Raw genomic sequence first — 26,409 nt, forward strand, 5'->3', positions numbered from 1 at the left:
CATTCTAATGAAGGACAGGTACCATAAAGGGCAGGCAAGCTTTATTCATAAAAACTTGAAGTCCCTTGGAAATGTTAGGGAAATGTGTGTGTGTGTGTGTGTGTGTGTTTACACAGACACCAAACTTCAAATTGGGAAAATAGCTGCCTTGGCCCTTTTTTGGCTTAAACAGGTCAGTGTTTAAAAAGTGATTTCTAAATGCTCACATCTGAATTATTCTCACGAATGTGTGCATCCCAGAAACAGCCCAATAAGCCTGCTACATAGGGACCTTATGTGGTTGTGTATTTTGTTGAAATATTTTAACAACTAAGTCACACGGAAATATTCTGTGGGATTTATTGTTAACAAACATTTACATAAACAGCAAATGAAAAAAATCAAGGTTTAAAGTGAGCAGATTCGTATTTACAGTGTGATTTTTAAGGATTGTCTATATTCAAATTTTATTTTCGTGAACGCTTATATTCTAAGAGCAGTACAATTAGCCTATTACGTAGGGCCCTAATCTTGTTAGTATAGTGTTGTTGAAATACTTTCTTCAGCTTTTGCCTTAACAAATCCAAAGATGGAAGATGATGACTATCTGGAATATTCAACATGATGTGAAAAAATTCATTCCACATATCCAAATGAGGAAGCCTGAAAAAGACAAAGCATAAATAATGGCTAAAATGTAGCCTTCAATATGCAGGATAACCCTACCCCTGCATCTGACTTCCACAGGCTTGGACAGTTTAGTGTAACAACTCTCACCTAAACACAATACAATGCAGCAAGTATGGAAACACTATATCTATTACATATGAGAGAGATTCAAGAGCCAATTGAACGTCTTATACATCTTGTTCCAAAAAACAATATAAGTAATCTTTTAGCAATACTGCAAGTCAAAACATTTTCTCTCTCTCTCTTTAAATAAAAACCCACACTGTCTGCTTCTGGCTAGCCATACATACAATACTGCCAGAATTGGATAATCTGGCCAAATGCTTCTGTCAAGCCTAATTGCACATGCACCAGGACCAGGTAGACAGGCTGGACTGCCCAGGAGAGAGCTCAGAGTTAAGAGTTCCAACTACTAAAATTGTTAAAATTAACTGCAGAAACTCCAGAACGTGGAGATAAGGCTTTGGAGAGAAAGTAGAATGTAACGGAATTGTGCTCCAGACAGGAAATGCCATCAGGTCTGCTGAGGGTTAACTTCCAGCTCTTCTTCACACTGGTGATCAGAGATGTAACTATCTGCTCCTTCAATTTTGAGCCAAAGATGGAATAAAGTATTTGCCAAACACGAGGGTTCATTATGCAGAATAAAGAATAGTTGTTATAAGCTTTCCTCCAGGGCCTGAACCTCACCTTATTTATGTACAGTATATGACATTTCATAAAATTATTGCTATTTTTCTTTTTTTTTAGTAGGGGCTGGGGGAGATGAGGTTCACAGGAATCCCATCTTATGTTTTCTCAAGAAGATATAAACATATGTAAAAGTCCATTAGGCTGTACACTTAAGATGAGTGTACTTTTCTGCATGTTTTTATGCCTCAAAAAAGAAAGTATAAGTGATATAATGAATATGCAGGTACCAAAAACTCAGCTTAAACAAAACATTCCAACAGTGTGTTCACACATTGTGTTAGGAGAGCCATCCATGTTGACAGGAAGAACTCTTGCCTAATCATGAATTTTCACTGTGATTTATAGACCAAAAAAAAAAAAAAAAAAGAAAAAATCTTTGAGAAGCTCAAGTAACACAGGGCTAGGACTGTCCTGTGAGAGAGAGCTACTCATCATATTACTTTATAATTTATGAAGTACTTTCACACACACTATTTCCTTTGCTTCTTACAAATATCTGACAAAAACAGGATCAGTATTTCCAGACCAAAAAAAAAAAAAAAAAAAAAGTGAAAACCTGAGGACTAGTGACATTAGGTGATTAGGGGTGGAAACATTTGCATGTGTACAGGATGTCAACCATTTGGCCAGGAGCTTTCAGTGAGAACATCAGCTGCCCCAGTGGGGAGACAGAAGTGGTAAAGCTATGCAGCTTGCTCCCTGTGCCCAGTGCCCAGGACTGTCCTGTCACCATACTGCCCAAGGCATAGGATTTCCATGTGGTGACAGAGATCCTTTTTTTTTTTTTGCCAGATGGAACCTAACATTCTGCTCTAGTTATTCTCTTTTCACTACAGCACCAACGCTAATACCCACCTTCTAAAAAGACCTTCAGGCTTACACTCGCCTCCTTCGTTTTTCACTTTCATGTAAGTGCCAAAGAGCATGCAATATACTGTTGCAGCAACCCCAAAGTAATCAATCTATGAAGAAGACAGAGGTATATATGACTTAAATGGTAATTTACACATGACTATATGAAGATGCCTGTCTAAGGCAGCAAGTTAAATACTCACAGGATTTTACTTTGAAAACATTTTGGAAGGCATTTGTTCAACCACCCCACTAACATGTCTTACTGAATATCTAGGCTTTGCCAGAGGCTTCCACGGATAGCAGACGACCCTCCACCTCCTAAGGTAGTCTCTTGGAAAGCTCTGCCCTCGTGAGCTACCACGACCCTCTCAAGTCCTTCATTCTGTCACACGGGGCAAACACAACACTCTAAGCCCTCGTCCACAGGGACAGCTTGGAAGTCTTCCCGGCTCACTCCCCTGGGACTCTGGCTGTCGTTCTCTAACTTGCCCCCATGGCCTCTTGTTGTGTGACATGTTCATAACTGAAAAGAACACTCCAGTCCCCTCCACATCCACAGGATGGAAAACGACCGTCTCCTAAGGCCTCACTAGCAGTGACAGCATACTGGAAACAAGACCCCCACCTCCGAATCTTTGCCCCTTTTACCACGGGCTCCCGGAAAGACATAGTTCTCACCAGGGAACTTGGTGGCTGGTTTTGTTAACCCAGGTTCAAAACTTTTCATTTATCCCAATTAGCATTCTCCCCCCTGGCCACCTAATATTCTAGTTGGTTGAAAATTCTGCAATCTTCCATTAGAATAATAATGATCCATTTCCTGATCTGACCAGTTGGGAATCTGGCTATACCATCTATTATAGTCAAACCCACCATCCTGCCTGAGAGCATCCCAGGTATATCCAACATGTGCTCAGCTCCACCCAGAGTGGGCATGCGGGTCTCCCTGTTATCCCTGATTTAGGAAATCGGGCTGGCCTACCTTGACCTCAATAAACCCAGCTGTCTCTTTGCTGTATGACTTCCTTTCTGAAGGGTTCACTAATCATTAAATACTCTTCCCGACGATCAAACACCACAGAATATATCTGCTCCCCTTTCCTGATAATAGGATCTATAATGGACTAATAAGAAAGTAGAGTATTTTTCAGGAATAGAATTCTATCCCTGCCATGTCGGCCTTAGGCTCATCTCTCCTTCAACTGCTCCTCAAGAGACCACCTCAAACTACCTAGATCCCCAAATTCATTTTGAAAATCTGATGAGTGCAACACAGAAAAATATTTCCAAGTCCCTCACTTTACTTTTATACCTGGTAGTTCCATGGTTTGTTGCTGAGCATCTCAACACACTGAAAACCAGATGTTTCACACTTTGCTGTGAATATAGTTCCTTTTGGAAAAAGTTTCATATCTATACTCTGACCCAGGTCAATCAGTGCCAAGCCAGCAGATAAATCATCTTCATCATCCTGTTCCAAAAATCTGTATTAAACACAAACAAAGCCGGGCTGCATGAGCACAAATGATGAAAGGCTGCTATGGAAATAGGAAGAGAAGAACCCTGTTAAAAGCATAACACTTGCCCGTTTCCAAGTATGAAATTGTCTGGCTTAATGTCTCCATGAATGATTTCACAGTCATGCACTTGCTCAATCATGTAAAGCATTCTCATAGCAAAAGAGATGACAAGACCTTGAGGCATCACTTTCTCAGGGGTATTTTTATAGAGGTTAATGGCATTCTAGGAACAATGGAAAGTGGAATCCTGAGTTAGCGGCACAAGATTAATAAAATTTCAAATTGAGAGCTTTGCCCCTGCCCACCACTCCACAAAAGCCCCAACCACAAAAGTACGTGCAAGGTACAAGCCAAAAATGCATTTTAAATTCATGTGCTCATCATAAAAATGAATACTTACTAATAATGTTCCATAGCTGTAGAGCTCTCCTACTAATACACTGCCGTTCTGGAAGAAGTGGGCAGAATAGAACTTCATAAACATGTGTTGCATAGTTGGCTTTAGTCTTTCCATCAACTGGGTCCCAATGTAGAATTCCCAGGGGTTGGCAGGCTTCTGGACCTGCAAATCAGGTATGTGAAATTCATATCCAGTCTCACATTCTGAAAAATGATAGCAATCAAGCAACCTCTATCCCAATAAGGATGTGGTGTTGACAGTGATAACAAGCTATGAACTGTTGCTGCAATGTGGGACTTGCTGCAAGACAATCCTAGTGGGAAAAAAATTTCTAAATCCTTTGTAGTTTTTGTTTTTTAATTGCCAACTATAGACATAAAAACACCACTATCTTAAAGAAAAAAAAATGATTGGCAAACTCAAGATCTAAAATTCATTTCTATATCATACAAAAAACAACACAGGTCATTTACCTTTAAAACAAATTTCTGTTTATTTTTAGCATCATTCACATCTCCCTGGGTAGCTTCGTACACCTGGGCAAAGGCTCCTTCTCCAAGAAGGTGATGGACGTTGACCAGCTTAGAACCTTAGAAGATCATTGAAAATTTTAATTTATGTAAGCCTTTTATTTTAAATAGTTTTCAATTTACAGAGAAGTTACGAGAGTAGAGTTTTCTGTATATTTTGCATCCACTGTCTGCAATTGTTAACTCTTACATAACTATGGTATATTTGTCACAAATAATCAATCAACCAAAGTATTACGCTCCTATTAACTAAACTCTGCATCTTACTCACATTTCCCTAGTTTTTGCCTATGTTCTAGGATACATTATGTTTAGTCATCATGTCCACTTAGCCTCTTCTGGGCTGTGAGTTTCTCAGATGTTCCTTGTTTTTGATGACCTTAACAGTTCCAAAGAGTACTGGTCAGGTATGCTGTAGAATGGCCCTCAAATTGGGTTCGTTTGATGTGTTTCTTGTGGTTACTTTGGAGTTACTGGATTTTGGGGGAAGACCACCGAGGTGAAGTTGTAGTAGTTTTTTGTTTGTTCTTTAGAGACAGGGTCTTGCTGTTGCCCAGTCTGGGTTGCCATGGCAAGGTAATAGCTCACTCCAGCTTCGACCTCCTGGGCCCAAGTGATCCTCCCACCTCAGGCTCCCGAGAAGCCAGGACCACAGGCGTGCACCACCATGCCCAGCTAATTCTTAAATTTTTTGTAGAGATGGGGTCTCACCATGTTGCCCAGGCTTGTCTCAAAGTCCTGGCTTCAAGTGATCCTCCTGCCTTGGCCTCCCAAAGTGTTGGGATTACAGGAGTGAGAAAACACACCTAGACTTTACTAGATTTTTTAAATTAATTTAAAAAAAAGAATTCACATGTTCAAAATCAGATGTAAAGAAGTAGATTTCTGGTTCCTGGTCCAGCATATGAGGAGCTTGGAGTCATCCCTCCACCCTCATAGTAAGCCAAATGGCTGAAAATCAGTAACACTTCTGAGATCCATTGGAGAACTGAGGTCAAAGGACAATCTGCTTCCTCCAAAATTGGAGAGACAGACAGGTGGACACAGAGAATCACAGCTTGCCAAAGTAGAAGGCCAGGAACAGAAACCACTGCTGGAACCAGTACTGGGGGAGTTATAATGTAAAGAACTGCACATCTCAGACCTTATTTAAGAAGTCCCTAGGGAAACCCAAAGACAACAGAGGAAACAAAAATAAGGACACAAAGGGCAATTATAGCCTCTGATACAGTGACAGCAAACTGTAAACACAGCCTAACCCTAGACAGATTAAGCATGAAAGCTCACACTAAAGGTCTATTTAATCTCATTTCCCTTTAGCTCATATATTAGGTCTGGCTCTTAACAAAAAATCCCAAGGCATAGTAAAAGACAAAAATCACCAGAGTAAGCATCAGAAATAGGCACACATATGGCAGAGATTTTAGAATTATCATACTAGGATTTTGTTGTTTGTGTTTTTAGAGATAGGTTCTCACTCTGTCACCCAGGCTAGAGTGCACACCATCAAGACTGGCTATTCTTTTAATTTTTTGCAGAGACAGAGTCTCGCTATGTTGCCCAGGCTAGTCTTGAACTCCTGGCCTCAAATGATCGTCCTACCTCAGTCTCCCAAAGTGGTGGGATTATAGGAATGAGCTACCATGCCCAGTCCACACTAGAATTTTTTTTTTTTTTTTGAATTCTAGTTGACATGCTAAGGGTTCTAATGAAAAAAGTAGACAGTGTGCAAGAAGAAATGGGTAATATAAGCAGAGAGAAACTGAGAAGCAAAAAAAGGTGCTAGAAATAAAAACCCACTGTAATAGAAATAAAGAATGCCTTGGATTGACTCACCAATACATGGCAGGGAAAAGAATTAGTGAGCTTGAAGATAGGCCAATAAAAACTTCCAAAACTGAAATGCAAAAAACAAACAAACAAAAAATATATATATAAAGAAAGAGACAGAACAGAGTATTTAAGGAGTGTGGGACAACTACAAAATGTGTAACAGATGTAGAATGGGAATACCAGAAGGAAGAAGGGAGAAAGGAACAGACAAAAATATTTGAGGCCAGGTGCAGTGGCTCATGCCTGTAATCCCAGCACTTTGGGACCTCGTGATCCGCCCATCTCGGCCTCCCAAAGTGCTGGGATTACAGGCTTGAGCCACCGCGCCCGGCCGCACTTACAAAATTTTTTAAAGTATAATTAATATGCTAAGAGAGGCGACAAAATGGAATTATGAAATAACTCAAAATCAGAGAAGGAAGAGAGTAGAAGACAAAGAACAAGGGCAAGGAATAGAAAAATATGGTGACAATCCAATTATATCAACAATCACTTTAAATATCAATGATCTAAATATACCAATCAAAACAAAGACACTTTAAATACCAAGACAGATGAAAAGTAAAGGGATAAGGCCGGGCGCAGTGGCTCACACTTGTAATCCCAGCATTTTGGGAGGCCAAGGAAGGTGGATCACTTGAGGTCAGGAGTTTGAGACCAGCCTGACCAATATGGTGAAACCCCGTCTCTAAAAAAAAAATACAAAAATTAGCTGGGCGTGGTGGTGTGCGCCTGTAGTCCCAGCTACTCAGGAGGCTGAGACAGGAGAATCACTTGAACCCAGGAGGCAGAGGTTGCAGTGAGCCAAGATCATGGCACTGCACTCCAGCCTGAGCGATAGAGTGAGAGACCTTCTCAAAAAAATAAAAAATAAAAATAAATAAGTAAAGGAATAGAAAAAGATATACCATGCTAACACTAACAAAAGAAAGTGTAATAGCTATATTCATTTCTGATAGAGCAGACTTCAGAGCAAAACAATTATCAGCATAGAAAAGGGCATTACGTGTGTGTGTGTGTGTGTGTGTGTGTACAAGACAAGGTCTTGCTATGTTCCCTGGCTAATCTGAACTCCTGTGCTCAAGTGATCCTCCAGCCTCAACCTCCCAAGTAGCTGGGACTTATAGGTACATGTTGCCATGCCTGGTTAATTTTCTAAAAAATTTTTTGTAGAGACGAGGCCTCACTGCATTGCCCAGACTTGTCTCAAACTCCTGGCCTCAGTTGATCCTGTTGCCTTGGCCTCCCAAAGTGCTGGATTACAGGTGTGAGTCACTGTGCCTGGCCTGCATTATATAATGTTAAAGGGATTAATTCTCCAAGAAGACATAATGGGTATAAGCCTAACAAGAAAGTAGCAAAATATGTGAGTCAAAAGTTACCAAAAACTAATAGAACTGCAAGGAGAAAAAGATGAATTCACTATTATAGTTGGCGACTTCAACACCCTTCCATCAGAAATGGACAGATCAACTGGGTGTGGTGGCTCACACCTGTAATCCCAGCACTTTGGGAGGCCAAGACAAAAAGATTGATTGAGGTCAGTAGTTCAAGACCTGGGCAACATAGCGAGAACCCTATCTCTGCCAAAAAAAAAAAAAAAAGCTGCATGTTGTGGTGCATGACTGTAGTCCTAACTACTCAGGAAGCTGGGGCCAAAGGACTGCTTGAATCCAGTTTGAGGTTGCAGTGAGCCAAGATTGTGCTACTGCACTCCAGTCTGGATGACAGAGTGATACCCTGTTTCAACAAAGAAGGAAAAGAAAAGAAGGGGAGGGGAGGAGAGCAGAGGGGAGGAGAGCAGAGGGGAGGGGAGGGGAGGGACAGGGAGAGATGAGAAGGGGCAGATAAAGCAGGCAGGAAATCAGCAGTAAAAACATGGTTGAACTGAATAGTAGCATCAATCAATTGGATCTAATTGACATTTATGGAATACTTCATCTAATAACAGAAGAATATACATTCTTCTCAAGCTCACATGGAATATTCACCAAAATAGATAACATTCTGGGCCATAAAACACATTTTACCAAATTTAAAAGAACAGAAATCATACACAGTATGAAAGACAGTTGTAAAGTCCCCCAAATACTTGGAGATTAACCATAATTCTGAATACCACATTGGTCAAAGAAGTCTCAAGAGATATTTTAAAATATTTTGAACCAAATGAAAATGCAAATACAGTTTACCTAAATTTGTGGGATGCAGTAAAGGAAAATTTGTAGCACTAAATACATACATTAGAAAAGAAGATCTAAAAATCAATGAGATTCTACCTTAAGAAACTAGAAAAAAGAGCAAATTAAAACTAAAGTAAGCAGAATAAAAGAAATAAATATTACAGTAGAAATCAACAGTGGAATGCCATATCCACAAATGAGAACTGAGATGAAATGAACAAATTCCTTGAAAGACGCAATCTACCAAAGCTCACAAAAGAGACATAGATAATCTGAACAGTCCTATAGCTGTTAAAGAAATGGAATCAGTAACTGATAACCTTCCAAAACGGGAAGCACTAGGCTCAGATGGGTTCACTAGTGAATTCTATCAAACATTTGAGGAAGAAATTATATCAATTCTCAACAATCTCTTGCAGATGAAAGAAGCAGAGGGAATACTTCCTATCTCATTCTAAGGGGCTCTAAGGGGCCAGCATTTCCCTGACACCAAGACCAGATAAAGATCTTACAAGAAAGGAATACTATAGACCAGTACCTCTCATGAACATGGATACAAACATCTTCAGCAAAATATTAGTAAATCCAATCCAACAATGTATAAAAAGAATTGTAAGTAAATCCAATCCAACAACACATAAAAAGAATTATACACTATGACAGCCAAGTGCAATTTATCCCAGGTATACAAGGCTAGTTCAACACTTAATTAATTAGTTAATTTCAATTAATGAAATCCATCACATCAACAAAGAATCATCATATAATCATATCAATAAATGCAGAAAATATTGAAAGGAGCACGAAAATAAAATCCAACACCCACTTATGATTAAAAAAAAAACCCTCTCAGCAAACCAGGAATAGATACTTTCTGACAAAGAACATGTACCAAAAACCTGCAGCTAAAATCATATTTATAGGCAATAAACTATGTAGATGCTTTCGCCCTAAGATCAGGAACAAGGCAACAATAAGAAACCAACCAACCAATTAGAAAATGGACAAAAGATCTGGATAGACATCTCACTGAAGAAGATATACTGATGGCAAATAAGCATATGAAAAAATATTCAACACCGTATGTCTTCAGGGAATTGAAACTTATAACAAGATTGAGATATCACTATTCACCTATCAGAATGGCTAAAACCCAAAATGCTGACAACCACCTAATGAGGGCAAGACTGGGGAACAGGAGCTCTCATTCACTGTTGGTGGGAATGCTAAATGGTACAGCCACCTTGGAAGTTTCTTACAAAAGTAAACATACGCTCATCATATAACCCTGCAATTACGCTCCTTCGTATTTACCCAACTTATGAGTTGAAAACTTATGTCCACACAAAAACTTGCATACTGATGTTTACAGCAACTTTATTCATAATTGCCAAAACGTGGAAGTAACCAAGATCTCTTTCATTAGATGAGCAGAAAGGTTTAACTGTGTGGTATGTTCATGCAATAAACATTATTCAGTGATTTTAAAAAAAAAAGCTATCGGATCACGAAATGACACAGGGGAACCTTAAATGCATATTGCTACGTAAAAGATGCCAACTGAAAAGGGTACATACTATATGACTCCAACTATATGACATTATGGAAAAGGCAAAACTACACAGACAGCAAAACAATCAGTGATTTCCAGGGGTTGGGGGACAAGGAGGAGGGGATGAATAGGTGAGATACAGGGGATTTTTAGGATGAGGAAACGATTCTGTGTGATACTGTAATGACGGATACATGTCATTGTACTGCATTTGTCAAACCCCACAGAATATACAACCCAAAGAGTGAACCCTAATGTAAACTAGCACTTTAGTTAATAATGCATCAACATTGGCTTAATTTTAACAAATGTACCACACTCATGCAAGATGTTAAAAACAGGAAAATCTGTGTGTGTATATGGGGAAGTAGGAATATGTACTTTATGCTGGATTTTTCTGTAAGCTTAAAACTTCTCTTAAAGTCTATTCATTAAAAAATTTTAAATTTTTTAATATTGTGAATATTGTGAAGTCTTGCTCCCATTGTTTCCCACTCCCACCTACGGCTAACCATTTTAATTGTGGCATATAATACATACGGCTCTGCCCTTTTCATTTAACAGTATGGTATGTTTTGGAACTCATTCCCTATCAGTACAGAGTGAGCTTTCTTGTTCTGTTGCCAATATTACTATAGTATCTTACTACAGAAGTATATAATAATATCTATGGGAAATTCTTAAAAGTGGATAGCTGGGTTTAAAAGTACATGCATTTTTAATTTTAATAGATATTGGCAAATTGCCCTCTATGAGCTATAGGAGTTATAGTCCCAACAGCAAGCACAATCCTACAATCATGGCTTAACAAAATATTCAGTTTAGTATTACAGATACAACTCCCTACTGGAGGTAGGGGGGCAAATAGGAGAATCTCACACACATACAAACACAAGTTACCATCAACTTCTCATAGACAAACAAGAATTTAAAATTATATTATCCAAATAATTCTTACCCAATTGAAATTCAGTCTTGGGTTTGATGGCTGGAAGTTTACATTGCCATTCAAAAGTATTTGGATAGGAACTCACTGGTTTAGAAAGCCCAGATAAAAGTTTGAAAATCAGCTCATCATCCCATGGGTTCCCAACAATGAAGTCTTAAAGGAATGAGAACAACAACAAAAAAAGGAACATGAATTTAGAACTCGAGAACTTTACCAAATAAATTGTAGACAAAGTGAGTAGAGATATTTACTAAATAAGCTTTCAAAGCCTTATACTTTTAAGAGCATTGATTCAAAATTAAAAAGAACTATTTTTAAAAATCAAAATTGGTAGCTCTGCAGTTTATTATTTGCCATTTTATATCTACAAGTTTGGATCAATATTCAGTTGTGACAAAGGGAATCAACTCTAGGTACATTTTCTCCACTCAACTGAACGGCTAGATTCTATCTTTAACACAATTGGGGATACATGTCTTAAGGGCAGATGTGGACATTAGTTAATTCTAATGAGCTCAGATAAACACATATTATTTAATCGCTTTTCCACTTACATCCATAAAACTTATACTACCTATCTGCAATTTGCATATATGAGATATACTTTGGGTCCACAAAAGAGAAATAATTTCTAAAAGTAAGAAAAAGCTTTCTCTCCAACCTGGAATGTTACAAAAAATTATATTAGTGGCAGTTATCAAATACTAATCCAACATGGTTAACACTCACTCAGTGCTAAGCACACGCAGAACACTGTTCTCAGTACTTTAATTTAACTGGTTCTTACAATAAGCCTCTAAGGTAGGTACTAGCATCAGCTCAACTCTACAGAAAAGAGGGATACGGAAAATTGAAATGGGCTCGGTCAAGATCACGTGACTACTTAAGTGAGGGAGCTAGAACATAGTCAGTCCATCTCCAGACTCTGTGCTCTTAACCACTATGCCAGACTGTTTATGTGTAACATGGTGAGGGGGAGGGGGTTCTCTTTAACCTTGAGCCTCAGTTTACTTTTCTGTAAAATGTAAAATATAATAGTATTAGATTAAATGCCTTGCACATAGCAGGCTGTCAAATTCTAATTCCCTCTTCTAACAGTAGTTATTTTGATACCTTCTAAAATTAAAATAGATTGATTTGCCCTTCAAGTATGCTACTGTTACTCCATTGTGATGCATTATGCAAGTCTTGTCTGAACTCAATGACTCAATGACATTCAAGTCCCACTGTGGGTTTCTTTGATGGGACAGCTTTCCCCACGCTACTGTCCTGATTCAAGGGCATAACAAAGAGTGAGTGTTCGTACTTGGAGCATCAGCATTCCCAGGTGAACTCATCTGCATCCGTTCTGCTTGGAGCCCAGCAATAGCATCTGGTGGATCTTCTGCAGTGGCAGCATCAGTGTCTGTGAGTCTGCAAGCCTCAACGCCCAACTCTGCCTCACAGGTAAGTACCCCACCTGCAGCAGGCTGGCTCAGACGGAGTAACGATGCTGAATACATGTGAGACGAGAAGGCCTGTTCTGGGCTTTTCTCTTGAATTGGACTGGACGTGTGAACGGAATAAAGAAACCAAAACACCGCATGATTAGAAATCTGTTGGATTCAGTCACATAAAAGTCCCTTCTCATTCTAGAAATGACATTTCACAATAGCCTCACAGACTAAAAGTTGATTAAAGCATTTTTAGACAAATCTATGAAAATATACAGCTAGTACAATATGAACAGAATTAATAAAATCAAGATATGGTTGTATTAGATAAATAGGCGAGGTAATACATGGGATATTCTTTAGTAGGAAATTTAGTAGGAGTGGGTTTATTTCTCCAAGCTGCATCTATGTGACACTACTATCATCAAGACTGAATATTTAACTTTATTCCAAAAATGGCTCCTTTTATAACATTGAAACAAACAGAAAATGTCAATCACAATACAACACTCTAGTATACTTCCATATATACAGTCACGTGCTGCATAATAACAATTCAGAGAACAGCATGTGCAATGGTGGCCCCATAGGATCATAATGGAGCAGAAAATCTCTGGTCTCCCAGTGATGTCTGATGATCCTGACCCTAGGTGTGTAGGTCTCAGCTAATGTGTATGTTTGTGTGGTCGTTTTTAACCAAAAAAGTTTAAAAAGTGAAAAAAAATATTTTTTTAAATGCTTATAGAATGATATAAAGAAAAAATATTTTTGTATAGCTGTACAATGTGTTTGTTTTTTAAGCTAAGTGTTATCACTAAAGTCAAAAAGATAAAAGTTTTTAAGTTTTTAAAGTAAAAAAGGCACAGTAAGCTAAGGCTAATTTATTACTGAAGAAAAAGTTTTTTTTTTTTTTTATAAATTTAGTGTAGCCTAACTATAGTGTTTCTAAAGTCTACAGCAGTATACAGTAATGTCCTAGTCCCTCATGTTCACTCACCACTCACTCACTCACTGACTCACCCAGAGCAACTTCAGTCCTGCAAGCTCCATTCATGGGAAGTGCCCTATACAGAACACCATTTTTATCTTTTACACGGTATTTTTACTGTATCTTCTCTATGTTTACATTCACAAATTCTTACGCCACTCAGTATTCAATACAGTAACATGCTGTACATGTTTGTAGTCTACAAGCCACAGGTTATACCTTATAGCCTAAGTGTGTAGTAAACTAATCAAACCATCTAAGTTCATGTAAGTACACTCTGATGTTCACACAACAATGAAATTGCCTAAGGATGCATTTCTCAGAATGTATCCCAGTTGTTAAGCAACTGCATGACTGTATATGGATGTATATGTGTACACTTACATCCATACGTGTACACATGCACACACACACAGTATACAGTTGATCCTTATTATTCATGGATTTCATATTTGTGAATTCACCTGCATGCTAAAATTTATTTGTAAGCTTCAAATCAATACAGTGATTTTTCAGTCATTTACATATATGCAGAGCGGTGAAAAATTGAGCCACCTAACATACATGTTCTCAGCTAAGGTTGAACAAGGTGTCACTCAGCCTTCCTGTTCCAGCTCTCATACTGTAAACAAGCATCCTTTTCGAGCTATACTTAGTGCCACAATTTTTGTGTCTTTGTGCTTTTTCTTGATGATTTTGGTATTGAAAATGGTCCCAAAGTATAGTGCTGAAGTGCTCTCTAATGTTCTAAGCACTAGAAACCTGTGAAAATATGTGTATTAGATAAGCTTTATTTAGATGTAAGTCAGTGTTGCTGGACATGAATTCAATGTTAATGAATTGACAATATATAATACATAAGGTGTTTTTCAACAAAATGTTGTTATCAGAGGCTTGCAGGATGCTGTCTGTATTCCCTTTAAGAATATTCAGTATTCACTAATTCAGTGTTTGTGTGAACAAACTCTATAGTGTGGTGACTCTATAGAATTACAGTGAATAATGAGAACTGACTGCACATATATCTACACACACACACCCAAATATCTACCTAAACATACTGAAGTATGTATTTTTATACAAATAAATTTAGACATGCAATTTCATACACTGCTATTTTCACTTGTCACATTTTCCTGTTGTAAACTTTTTTCAACTATACTTTTTTTGTAATAATCTTAGGTATAAAGAAATGTTGCAAAGATAATAGAGAATTCCTGTGTACCCCTCACTCAATTTCTGCCAAGATTATCATTTCCTATTACAATGGTACCTTTGTCAAAACTAATAAACCAACATTTACTCTGTTACTATTAACTAAACTGTAGACATCATTCAATTTCACCACTCTTTTCACTAAGGAACTTCTGCTTCAGGATCTAGTCCTGGGTACCATGTTGCATTTAGTTGTTATGTCTCTTTACTCTTCTTTCATCTGTGACAGTTTCTTAGTCTTTCCTAGTTTCCCGAGACCTTGACAGTTTTGAGGAGTACTGGCCAGGTATGCTGTAGAATGTCCTTCAACTTGGGTTTCTCTGATGTTTCCTCATCAAGCACTGGCCTGATATATCAAGTGCTTAGGTTCACTGTTGTATGTATATTCAAGGAGAGTACCTTCTGACTTAAAGTTACTAGTCCATAAAATCTGTATCAGCTTTTAAGGCTAAAATTAGGTATTCTACTACAGCCTAAAAGGCACAGCTAGAATGGAAATGGTAAGCAATGTTAGAATGGAAATGACAAGAATGACAGAACCAAATAAACCCTCACAATACCTGAATTTTTTATCCTTTGGAGGCACCACCATGTTTTCTTCACAAGAATCCAAAGTCACATGGGTGCACTGTTTTGCTATCACATTTTCTGAAAGATTCAAAAATTAGAGACAGATACGTTAGATGCACATGCGTGCACAACACACACCATTTGATATGGTTACAAAGTCTAGGATTTCTTTTGACACTGACTTGCATTATGATTTCAAAATAGTGTTCCATTGTAAAATGTATAATAAGATTCCAAAAATGGGAGGAAAAAAATCACTTTAAAAAATCCACTACTGGCCAGGTACAGTGGCTCATGCATATATCCCAGTGCTTTGTGAGGCTGAGGTGGGAGGATCACTTGACTTGAGGCCAGTAGTTTGAGGCAAGGCTGAGCAACATAGCGAGACCCTATCCCTAAAATAACTTTTTAAAATTAACTAGATGTGGTGGTAGGAGCCTGTAGCCCTAGCTGCTCAAGAGGCTGAGGTGGGAGGATCACTTGAGCCCAGGAGTTTGAGGCTGCACTGCACTCAGCCTGGGCAACATAGCAAGACCGTATCTCTTAAAAACAAGCAAACAAATAAAATCTACTACTAATATATGTGAGCATTTCAACTCTACATCTAATCCCTAACAATCCTTCAAGAAAAAAGGGGTCGAGAGAGTGGCAAGTCCATTGTGGACAGGATGACCAGACCATGAGAAGTTACTGGTATGGATGGCAGGGCTACACCCAGCTTCAGGAGAACCTGGAGACAAGAACATGGAGAGTAAAAGGCTACAATGTTTCTGTAGGGCAGAGATTTTGTGTCTTTCACTTTAACATGTTGTAGTCAATTAGTTGATTGACTAAATTAGCATTTAATTTATTGAAACGATTTTGTGTTTAAATCAGAAAGCAACCTGGCAATATTTATTACTCCCTATAATTAAAAAAAAAAAAAATCTATCTATAGATAGATAAACTAGGTAGGGCAGAAATACAGAATAAACTTCTACCAAGTGATTATAATACTGTACACAGCCAAGTATATTGGATTACATTTTATCAGATATTCCTTCACTGAACAGGTGTTACTACTTTTTAGCGCTAGAACATTAGTTTCTGTTTATAGAGCCAAAGTGGCAAATACTCTAAGAATAGCCAATATTGACTTTTTGAAAGATTCTTTAGACTCATTAAACTACCTTTCCTGGATGGAAAAGGCTTTAATCTTTTTTTTTTTTTTTTTTTAAATTAAAGGCAAGCTTGTGATGGTGCTTGGCAATTGTCAAAGTTTCAACTGACCTCTCCTTTAAGATTCAGAAAAGAAACGTATTATATTGGATTAACACTCTAAGAAATCCTTGGTCAAAAATGTTTAGGTCTATAGGCTCAGAACCCACATTAAAATATGCTTCCATCCAGTGAAGTGAAATTCTTTGGCAGCTCTTCTATTATTGCTTTGGTAAACAATTGCTATATTTTAAAAGTGTGAGCAATGATACAGTTAGCATACAGTCAGTCCTCTCTATCCACAGGTTCCGTATCCACAGGTTCTGCAGGGTCAACTATGCAACTTGAGCATCCACCTGGATTTTGGTATCTGCAGGGGTTCCTGGAACCAATCCTCTGAGAGGACTATCTAGTTTGTAGGTTGGTACTTAATAAATAGTTAAGAATTATCTGTGCTCAATGACAATGTCATATATTAGGATTCAATTCAGATATATGATGAACTTTTAAATATATAGGGTGACAGATTTGAAACAGGGTAGAAATAAGGACTACTTGTGAGTTTTATCATTACTTTCTTAAAGTCAGATCACTAAAAGTAAGAAAAATAAGACTTTCTGACTATCATACTCGGCTATATGTCTAATAAAGTTGACATATATGTGTGTAGACACACATCTAGGACTAAAATTGGCTGTTACTCTTATTAAATTAGAAAATATAAATGTTCATTATTTTTAGCATTCAAATAATTTAATCTGTCTGTAGTGGCTGTTTTGTTTGCTATGAAACAAAATAAACATGTTCTATCTACACAATGGGTTGGACCTTATTTCCTTTAAATGCTTCTATAGATTTTTCTCCCATTCTACCTATAATCTAAGCTATTATACTTTAAAAATACATAGACTTTAGGACGACAATATGCCAAAGGAAAAAAAACCTATGAGCAAAAATAGAATGAACAGATTTTAAGTTTCTTCTTTATGATTCTCAAGTTCCCATGTGGAATTTTCATGAAGAAAACTATAAGAATCAAACTTCATGAAGAAAACGGAAAGAATCAAAGTTGGCAGAAGACAAACACTAAAATAGTGTAACACACACCTTTATCTTCTAAAATCTGCACTGACTCCGCTGGAAGCTTGTGGAATGGTGTAGACGCAAGTTGTGCAGCAGATGTGAAGTCTCCTGGGCTCTTAGGACTGGGTGCCAGGGTTTTGTTGCAGCGAATACCCCATACGGTTGAATCATCCAAAAACTCTTCAGCATGAGGCACTTCCTCCTATAACAGAACATGAAATGAAAAAAAAGCAGCAATCTCCCTCTTTTGTCCCTGAAACCTTACTCATTAACACTTTACGATCCAAAGAAATAGGAATTAAAGAAGAAACAGATGTCAACCCCTGGCTAACACAGCCCACAGTATCATGGTTCAGTTCTTTTCCCCAGAACTGGAAAATCAGTGGAGTTACATTACAGCAAGAGCCACATTTTTGTTTTCAAATTTTATATATATTTTTTAATTTGAAAAAGTTGTCATTTACAGAAGAGTTACAAAGATAGCACAGAATTTCCACATACCCTCCTCACCAAGCTTCCTCTAATGTCAACTTCTTATAGAACCGTGGCACATTTGTAAAAACGAAATAGTACTATTAACTGTAGAGTATTTGGATTTCACCGTTTTTTCCCACTAATGTGCCTCTTCTGTTCAGGGATGCAATCCAGGATCCCATGTCACCTTTAGTTGTCAAGTGTTCTTAGCCTCCTTGAGTCTGAGTCTGTCATTGTCTATTGGCCTTTCCTAGTTTTTCTTGTACTGACACTTTTGAACACTAGTCAGAAACTGTGTAGAATGTCCCTACACAGTTTGGGCTTATTTGATGTTTTCTCATGATTAGACTGGGGTTACAGATTTTGGGGAAGGATATCAGAGGTGAAGTGTTCTTCTCATTACATCCTATTAGGGGATATCTGCTGTCAACATGACTGATTACTGCCAACATGACCAAATCACATGGTTAGGCAGAATCTGCCATGTTTCCCTACTGTAATCTAATTTTCCCTTTCCCTTTCCTTTTTGTCTGAAGCAAGTCACCAAATCTAGCCACACTCAAATGGAGATGAATTAAACTGGAGGAAAAAATTCAAAGAATATGTGGATAAATGTGAAACCGCCATAGTAATTAATATTAATAAATAATTTTGGTAGGACACTTGGAAAATACCCTATTTCTTCTTGAATAATTATTACATAATGTCCTAAAAGAAACATATTCTTCCTATGTTTCATATTTTTCAGCACAGTTTCCCATACACAATATCCTCTGACCGGCATAATCATTTGGTAGAATAAAGTGGATGGGGTTGTAGGACCCATTTCATAGATAAAACAGGTTTGCTTACCTTTGGTTTTGAAGGAAGTCTGCTGACAGAGCGTTCTCCAAAGGTCCTGGCTCCTGTGGGTTTATTTTTAGGCTGTGGTAATCTAAGGAAAGATTTGCTAAATTATAAATAGTAAAATATGCTAAGGAAATAAATGGTATCACTTGACCATTAGAAAAGTTCTCTACTTATCCTATTTAATGAGTTAATATTTATATAGATATTCCTTGCTTTTATAGCAGTTCTAACAAAACTGAGTGTAACTGAATTAACTTGACTTATAAAAGTAGACCTATAATGATAGGTCTTAAGTGAGGGTGGAAAATACAGAAATTTCTGTCACTCAACTTTTAGAAGCCAAAAATGAATTAAGGCCATGGCCAGTGGAAAGTCATGGATGCCAACATATTTTTTTAATTTTCAGCACTTGTCTAGCTATGGAATTCCTCTCTGACAGCTAGCCATGCCCTTTCTCCTTTCTACCTCACTATGAATTTCTTAAATACCATAAAACCTTTAGTTCACACTGACACCTCTCTTTCCATGGTTCAAACTTTTAACAATGAAAATTCCTGGAGTGACCCCTCTCTACCCCGAGGTAAAAGCTCTCTAATGTAATATCCCTTAGCCTTAAAACACATTATCTGCAGCAATACCCAGTATAAGCCACTTCCTTGTCTACTTTATCAGTGCTGCAAATATAAACAGAGCATGTATGGATACCTGTACTGGTGAATTCATTCACACCTAATTTCAAATCCACAGAAACCTCAGTTCTCTGCTAGTTCATCACTGTTTTCCTTTTTCAACACATGCTTTGGCTATGGGAGGCCTGCTCTCTTGGAACTCCTGCAGTACTGTAGATCTGGAGAACTTTGGCAACACCCCCCCGGTCGCGTGGTCAAAAGGCTCATTTGACCATGTGATTAGCAGTTCACATTCTCTCCTCACCACCCCACCACCTCTGGTCCCAGAGAAAACTGCTGCAACCCATTAACTAGATGGTATTTTTTTTTACCCATAATTTTCTTTGTTTCCATCTTCAAACACATGAAAAGCAGACGACAAAGAAGAGATAATCTTATTGACTCCCCAAGCCCCAGATGATCTTACATTTTCTGCAATATAATAAAAAATAGCATCTAATTATTGTACTAGGAAAAAACATCCTTTACGTTACACTTCAACTACAAATAAGAAAAAGGAGTAACAGCTGACAGAAAATAACTAATATCAGCTTTTCAAATACTAGGCAATAAAGCACTATAGTGAGATGAAGTGACTTAAGTATGGTAACAGGGTTTTGTACTCAAGTCCCAGGTCGGGAGTCCCTGCCACATATCAGCAAGGTGTTAATCATTCTCCTAAATCACTACTATTGTCACCTGGCTCACTCAATAAAAGCTCTCAGGGTGTTTTCCATTTCCTTCAAGAAAGAATTAACCTCTGAGTTTTACATTTCAAGTCCTCCTAAGTCTAATTGGCTCCTACTTATCTTTATCATGATCTCTGGCTTCTAGCATGAATCCCCTGACTCTAAACAAATGTGGGCTAGCTGCCAGCCTCCTCTAACACTCTGCCCCAGCCATTCCTCTACCAGTGAAGGCTCAAGTCACACCTTGAGTACTCAGCCCTTCTTACCCATGGGGGTTTTGTCCTTCTTTAGCACTATTCTTTTTTTTCCTTTAATCAAGCAAATCTATCACACACATTGAGTACCTTGTCAAGAACTGTCTTATTTTTATTTCATGCATTCCCTGCCCTTATGTGACAAGCTAATCAAGGGCAGGGCCACCTCTTATATAATTCCTGACATTTTCTGTGATAACCACCTATAATGCTATGCACTTAGTAGCTTTTAAATAGTTATTACTTTGAAACTGGGCTTCAAATGCATCTTCATTTTGATCTAGAGATTGCCATTCATCTTTGTCATCAGAAATATCAGGAAGTGTAGGAGCTTGAAACATATTCATGATGAAACCTTAAAGAACAAAAAGAATAACTGTAAAAAGGTTGCAAAAGAGCTTTCATTAACTTGTCATCAGGTGCTACACACTCAGATAAAATAGTTTACCTAACGCTTCTTTTGTGTGCACGGTGGGTGATGGCTGCACTTTGGATGGCGTTGCCTGAACCATTCCCAGTGATGTGTTAGGAGTTGTATGAAAAGAACTTGTGTTGGCAACCTTATGTGTATCACACCCTAGCAAAGAAATGGAGACAAAATGTGGTATCAGTAGGCAAATCAGAATAACTTAAAAGACACACAATTTAAGCAAGTTACAATTAAACCAGTTTGTCATCGTTAAAAATTATCACTAATGATTTCCAGTATTATAGTGCTTTCATATATTTCATTTTTATCTTTATAATAGTCCTATGAGGTAAATAAGGTGAAAATTATCCTTTTCCAGAAAAGGAAATGAAGGCTTAAAGAGATTGAGTGTTTGGTCTAGATTGTACCAGATTAGCAACTTTGTCATAAATTATACCCTTAGTGCCACTGTATCCTATCCCAAGTTCATTGTCACAATGTAAATCTTAAGACTGGCTTCCCATCTCATTCCACTGCAGTCAGGCATAGAATACAAGGCCCTGCACAGCCTGGGTCCTGTTTGATCAGGCCTCACCTTCCTCCTCTCCCTGCTTACCTCCCCACATTGGTCCCTTTGCTGTGCTTGGAATATATCAGAGATTTTCCTGCTTGAGGGCTTAACACTTAATATTCCCCCTGCCTGAAAAGATTGCCCAAGCTAGTGGCATGGTAAGCTCCCTAACTTCAGCCCTTTACCTAAATATCACCACCTCTGAAATTTCAACCCCACAACTCCAATAGTACATTTCTTTCCCCCTCTGTGTGCGTGGAGATTTTTTTGTTCATGACTTCATCCCTAACTATGTATAACAGTGCCTGGCACCTACAAAGCAGGCTTAATAAGTCTTGGTTCAGTTAATGAGCCTCCAGCTATTTCAAACAGCCCTGCTCCTCACCAAACTGTCCAGAAAAAAGATGTCCCAGTCACACAGGGGGGATGTGAAAGTCCAATCTGTGTGTCTTATTATTTATAAAACTTACCTTCTATGAAAATGCCTCCAACAAAGTGGTACCAAATAACAGTGGAACACTTCTAACTAAACTTTTGCTAGCCTTTCCTACCTAACATACTAAAGATGACTCTGTTTTGGATTAATTTCCTGAGAAATTTACTAGAAATGTATTCACAAACTACATTTCCAAAGAATGTTAAACTAAAAAGATGTGACTAACAAGTGGATTTCTACATTTATTTGAAATGGCTCACAGATAAATAACCTATACTCTAAGAACAGGAAATCTAACACTCAGGTTCATTAAGGCCTGAAGCCTTCATAAACCACAGTCATAAAACACACCTCTAAGTGATATAGAGGAATATGGACAGAAACACATTTATTATAATTAAACATTACCTTCTTTTATTTCTGCTCCACTCTGTGGCTTGAATTCATGAGTACTCTTATTCACACATCTGGAAGAGAAAACTCTTGAGACACACTAGAGAATAAAATGCTTGATCTAGGCTGGGCACGGTGGCTGACGCCTGTAATCCCAGTACTTTGGGCGGCCAAGGCAGGCGGATCGCCTGAGGTCAGGAGTTTGAGACCAACCTGGCCAATATGGTGAAACCCCTCCTCTACTAGAAATACAAAAAAATTAGCCAGGTGTGCTGGTAGGCACCTGTAATCCCAGCTACTTGGGAGGCTGAGGCAGGAGAAATCACTTGAACCTGGAAGGTAGGGTTGCAGTGAGCCAAGATCGCACCATTGCACTCCAGCCTGGGCAACAAGAGAGACTCCATCTCAAAAAAAAAAAAAAAAAAAAAAAAAAAAAAAAAATGCTTAATCTATTAGAATTTTTAACTCTCAAGAAATAATAGAAAGAAAAAAAAAATCAGTCAATAATTACAAGCCTGTCAAAATACAGATGGAACCACTTAGGGTCTACAGTGTAAGTAAATAAAATTTTTTTTTTTTCCTTTGAGTTCCATTTCAGGAAAAGAATTTTTACAGAAAAGACCAGGTAGTAAACATTTGTGTGACACAGTGATTATAGGAATAAGAACCATCTCTATACGTGGTAAAGTCCTATGACTATTCAAATGATCCCATTCATTACAGAGGTTAAAGAGTTGAGCCCGGCTCCGGGCAGCTAACCAGAGTCAGGACATGGAGAAGCACTGGTGTGCCTCAGCTGTGCAGGACACCTTTGCTGTGATGAGCCAGCAGCCACAGTGCAATGTCCTCCAGCCTTTAAAAGTAATGGTTATCAAGAAAGAAAAAAATGATACGCAAGCCATTTACATCAGTTTAAGTGCACTTGGGGTAGTAGATCTAATGTGTCTATTTAACATTGCTGGAGTTCCCTTAATAAACCCTGTTAAGGTATAAAGTAAAACATGCAAAGCATTTTTAATTTTACAAATCCCTATAAAAACGAGCTAAAAGAGTCGAAATCACTGGAGGTAATTAAAAAAGTGATATGACATTAATTATAATTTCTGAAATCTGGAGAAATCCCTCAAAATTGGGGTAAAAACTTCCAATGCAGAGGTACATTTTGAGAGACAGAATCATGTGTGTTAATCCCAAACTGCTCTCTATGGGAAGACAGAAGGAATATGAGAATACATGTCAAGTAATTGTCTAGATAGTTATGATCTCTGCAGGTATTCAAAGTCAGTGACCAAAGGCAATTTTAGCCTAAAAGCTGTATATTCTTCAGTTACCAAGTGACTGTTGACTTTCAGAGTATTGAAAATTTTTCATTCACAAACGTATAAAATAAAATAAATACTCTAAAAGAAGCATGGAATAAGTAAGCCTAAAGGATTGGGAGCAATGTTTTGCCACTTGCTTTTTCAACAACATACCTATCTAAAAATAAAAGGCAGACGTCATTCATCTTTTACATACTGTTCCTGATAATGCAGGTCATGTAGAGAAGGTGACAAGTGCCAATCACATCACTGTCATCTCTAGGACTACCTTCAGCTTACCCAGCATCTTTGCTGGCCACTGCAAACACGGAGTCTGTTACTGTCTGGGCTTTCAAAGGAACGGGAGGAGCAATGCTCTGGCTGGTGGCTGGGGACACCAAAGCTGCAGAAATAGCATTTGCCAAAGGAGGAACAACAGGAGGTGCCTCTCTTGGGTTCTTTTCCATGTTCACTGGTGTCTGCTGATAGGTGACTGGAAGACATGGAGCTCTCAGTTCCTGCTGGGAGCCTACACTTGGCCCCATACATGCTGGATTAACCTTTCATGTTGAACAAACAAACAACAAAAACAAAACCATGAAGTCCAGACTACTACTAATCAGGCATTACAACTTCTCAAAGCATGGCATCTGTCTTCAGTAGATTCCTTTTTCCTTGACGTTTCCCCATACTCCTTCTTCAAGCATTCTGAAATGTACAGTCAACAACAAAAAGACCACTCTACAAAACGGATGCTTTGTAGCTTCTGAACCACAGACACCATTAGCAGCTCATAATTTCTAACCACTGAAATAACAAGTCTCTGTAGTTGTATCAGCATTTAAGTATTATCTTATTTCTCTTTACTTAATTTTGGGAGAGGTCAACAAATCAGTGTTATCAAAAGCTCATTATAGTGTTCCTCCCATTAAAATACCCTTAGATTGGTATATGAGATAGGACTTGAAATCGGGAAAAAATAAATAAAATACTTTTCGTAGCCATTTTCACTTTGAAGAATAGGAAACACAAATATAAATTGCAATAATAACTGCCACAAAAGCCTGTCTCACCACAGGAAGGATAATAAGCTCTAAATTTAAAATCTTTGCTTTGCTACTCACATCAATATAAGATTGTAATTGTATGCTTTAGTGTTACAAAGTTAGATGAGTTAATTTCTCACCATATAAAAGTATGCTTATAAATTGTTAAGAAAAACACCAGCCAGGCATGGGTGGCTCAAGCCTGTAACTTTTCAATCCCAGAACTTTGGGAGACCAAGGCTGGTGGTTTGCTTGAGCTCCAGAGTTTGAGACCAGGCTCAGCAACATGGCAAAACCCTGTCTCTACACAAAATACAAGAAATTAGCTGGACATGGAGGCAAGTGCCTGTAGTCCCAGCTACTCAGGAAGCTGAGGCGGGAGGATCACTTGAGCCTGGGAGGAGGAGGCTGCAGCGAGCCGAGATTGCACCACTGCATTCCAGCCTGGATGACAGAGTGAGACCCTGCCTCAAACCACAAACAAACAAACACCACCAAATATCTAGGGCAAGAATAGTTATTTTACAGACTAATGGAAAAAAATACAAAAACCTCATCCTCCTTTGTCAGCAAAAATGATAACCGACACCACTTTTCTCACCTACCAAATTAGTAAAGATTATAAATAATCATAATATTCAATTCTGAAGAAATATTCTGAACAATACCAGAGATTTTCTCCACCAGATACCAAAACATGTAAGAAAGTTGGAGGCCGAGGTAGGTGGATCACAAGGTCAGGAGTTCAAGATCAGCCTGGCCAACACAGTGAAACCTCATCTTTATTAAAAATACAAAAAATTAGCCGGCCATCTTGGCCAGCGCCTGTAATCCCAGCTACTCGGGAGGCTGAGGTAGGAGAATTACTTGAACCCAGGAAGCGGAGGTTGCAGTGAGCAGAGATCGTACCACTGTACTCCAGCCTGGGAAATAGTGGGAGACTCCGTTTCAAAAAAAAAGAAAGTTGTAGTAAATACATCTATGAAATGATCAAGTAGAGATCTACTGACTAAAACAAAGGTATAGATATTTTAGAATTGGATCTTGTATACATGAAAATTTAGTACATGGTAAAGATATTTTAAATCAATGGGGAAAGGCTGAGCAGATCAATAAATGATTTAGAGACAACAGGCAATCCACTTGGAAATTATAACCTGATGCTATTCATACAGAGAAGTAAGTTTGAAAAAGGCAGGCTTCTAGTTAAAGACAGTGGCTTGATATACTCCAAAAATCTCACCAAAATGACAGTGAAGGAATTCTACACTTAACATAGCTGTTGAAGGCGGCTAGGAGCGGTGTGTCCCTAATTGCTAGACAAGTTCAGAAATCTACACCTGGGAATGGAAGTAAAGGTGGAGCTGAAGATAGGAACATTGTAAAAGTCTGTTTAAAAAGCAGATGCTGGCCGGGCGTGGTGGCTCAAGCCTGTAATCCCAGCACTTTGGGAGGCCAAGGTGGGGAAATCACGAGGTCAGGAAATCGAGACCATCCTGGCTAACACGGTGAAACCCCATCCCTACTAAAAATACAAAAAAAAAAAAAAAAAAAAAATAGCTGGGAGTGGTGGCAGACGCCTGTAGTCCCAGCTACTCGGGAGGCTGAGGCAGAAGAATGTTGTGAACCCGGGAGGCAGAGTTTGCAGT

The 26,409-nt window shown here is 38.3% G+C and overlaps 1 protein-coding gene and 1 long non-coding RNA gene across 3 annotated transcripts in view; one reads left to right on the top strand and one right to left on the bottom strand.

Moving 5' to 3' along the window:
• The window catches only part of LOC105471820 (uncharacterized), a 52,733-nt gene extending 40,163 nt beyond the window's left edge, over window positions 1–12,570 (top strand). For both annotated transcript variants that reach the window (XR_011612007.1, XR_011612008.1), the window contains one exon: window positions 12,435–12,570. This is a non-coding gene — a long non-coding RNA (uncharacterized lncRNA). The remainder of the gene's footprint in view (window positions 1–12,434) is intronic.
• Window positions 326–26,409, bottom strand: part of LOC105471819 (BUB1 mitotic checkpoint serine/threonine kinase) — a 40,473-nt gene continuing 14,389 nt past the window's right edge. The window contains exons 10-25 of the mRNA XM_011724565.2: window positions 24,015–24,274; window positions 22,429–22,487; window positions 21,053–21,181; window positions 20,849–20,959; window positions 19,994–20,093; window positions 18,997–19,078; window positions 17,695–17,872; window positions 15,381–15,468; window positions 12,491–12,729; window positions 11,194–11,337; window positions 4,611–4,726; window positions 4,138–4,299; window positions 3,803–3,960; window positions 3,530–3,701; window positions 2,218–2,324; window positions 326–642 (exon numbers count right to left, since the gene is read on the bottom strand). Of these exons, the coding sequence (XP_011722867.2) occupies window positions 447–642; window positions 2,218–2,324; window positions 3,530–3,701; window positions 3,803–3,960; window positions 4,138–4,299; window positions 4,611–4,726; window positions 11,194–11,337; window positions 12,491–12,729; window positions 15,381–15,468; window positions 17,695–17,872; window positions 18,997–19,078; window positions 19,994–20,093; window positions 20,849–20,959; window positions 21,053–21,181; window positions 22,429–22,487; window positions 24,015–24,274 (2,301 nt within the window). The 3' untranslated portion in view covers window positions 326–446. The remainder of the gene's footprint in view (window positions 643–2,217; window positions 2,325–3,529; window positions 3,702–3,802; window positions 3,961–4,137; window positions 4,300–4,610; window positions 4,727–11,193; window positions 11,338–12,490; window positions 12,730–15,380; window positions 15,469–17,694; window positions 17,873–18,996; window positions 19,079–19,993; window positions 20,094–20,848; window positions 20,960–21,052; window positions 21,182–22,428; window positions 22,488–24,014; window positions 24,275–26,409) is intronic.

Source organism: Macaca nemestrina, chromosome 13 (assembly GCF_043159975.1).
Source record: "Macaca nemestrina isolate mMacNem1 chromosome 13, mMacNem.hap1, whole genome shotgun sequence".
Taxonomy (NCBI): domain Eukaryota; kingdom Metazoa; phylum Chordata; class Mammalia; order Primates; family Cercopithecidae; genus Macaca; species Macaca nemestrina.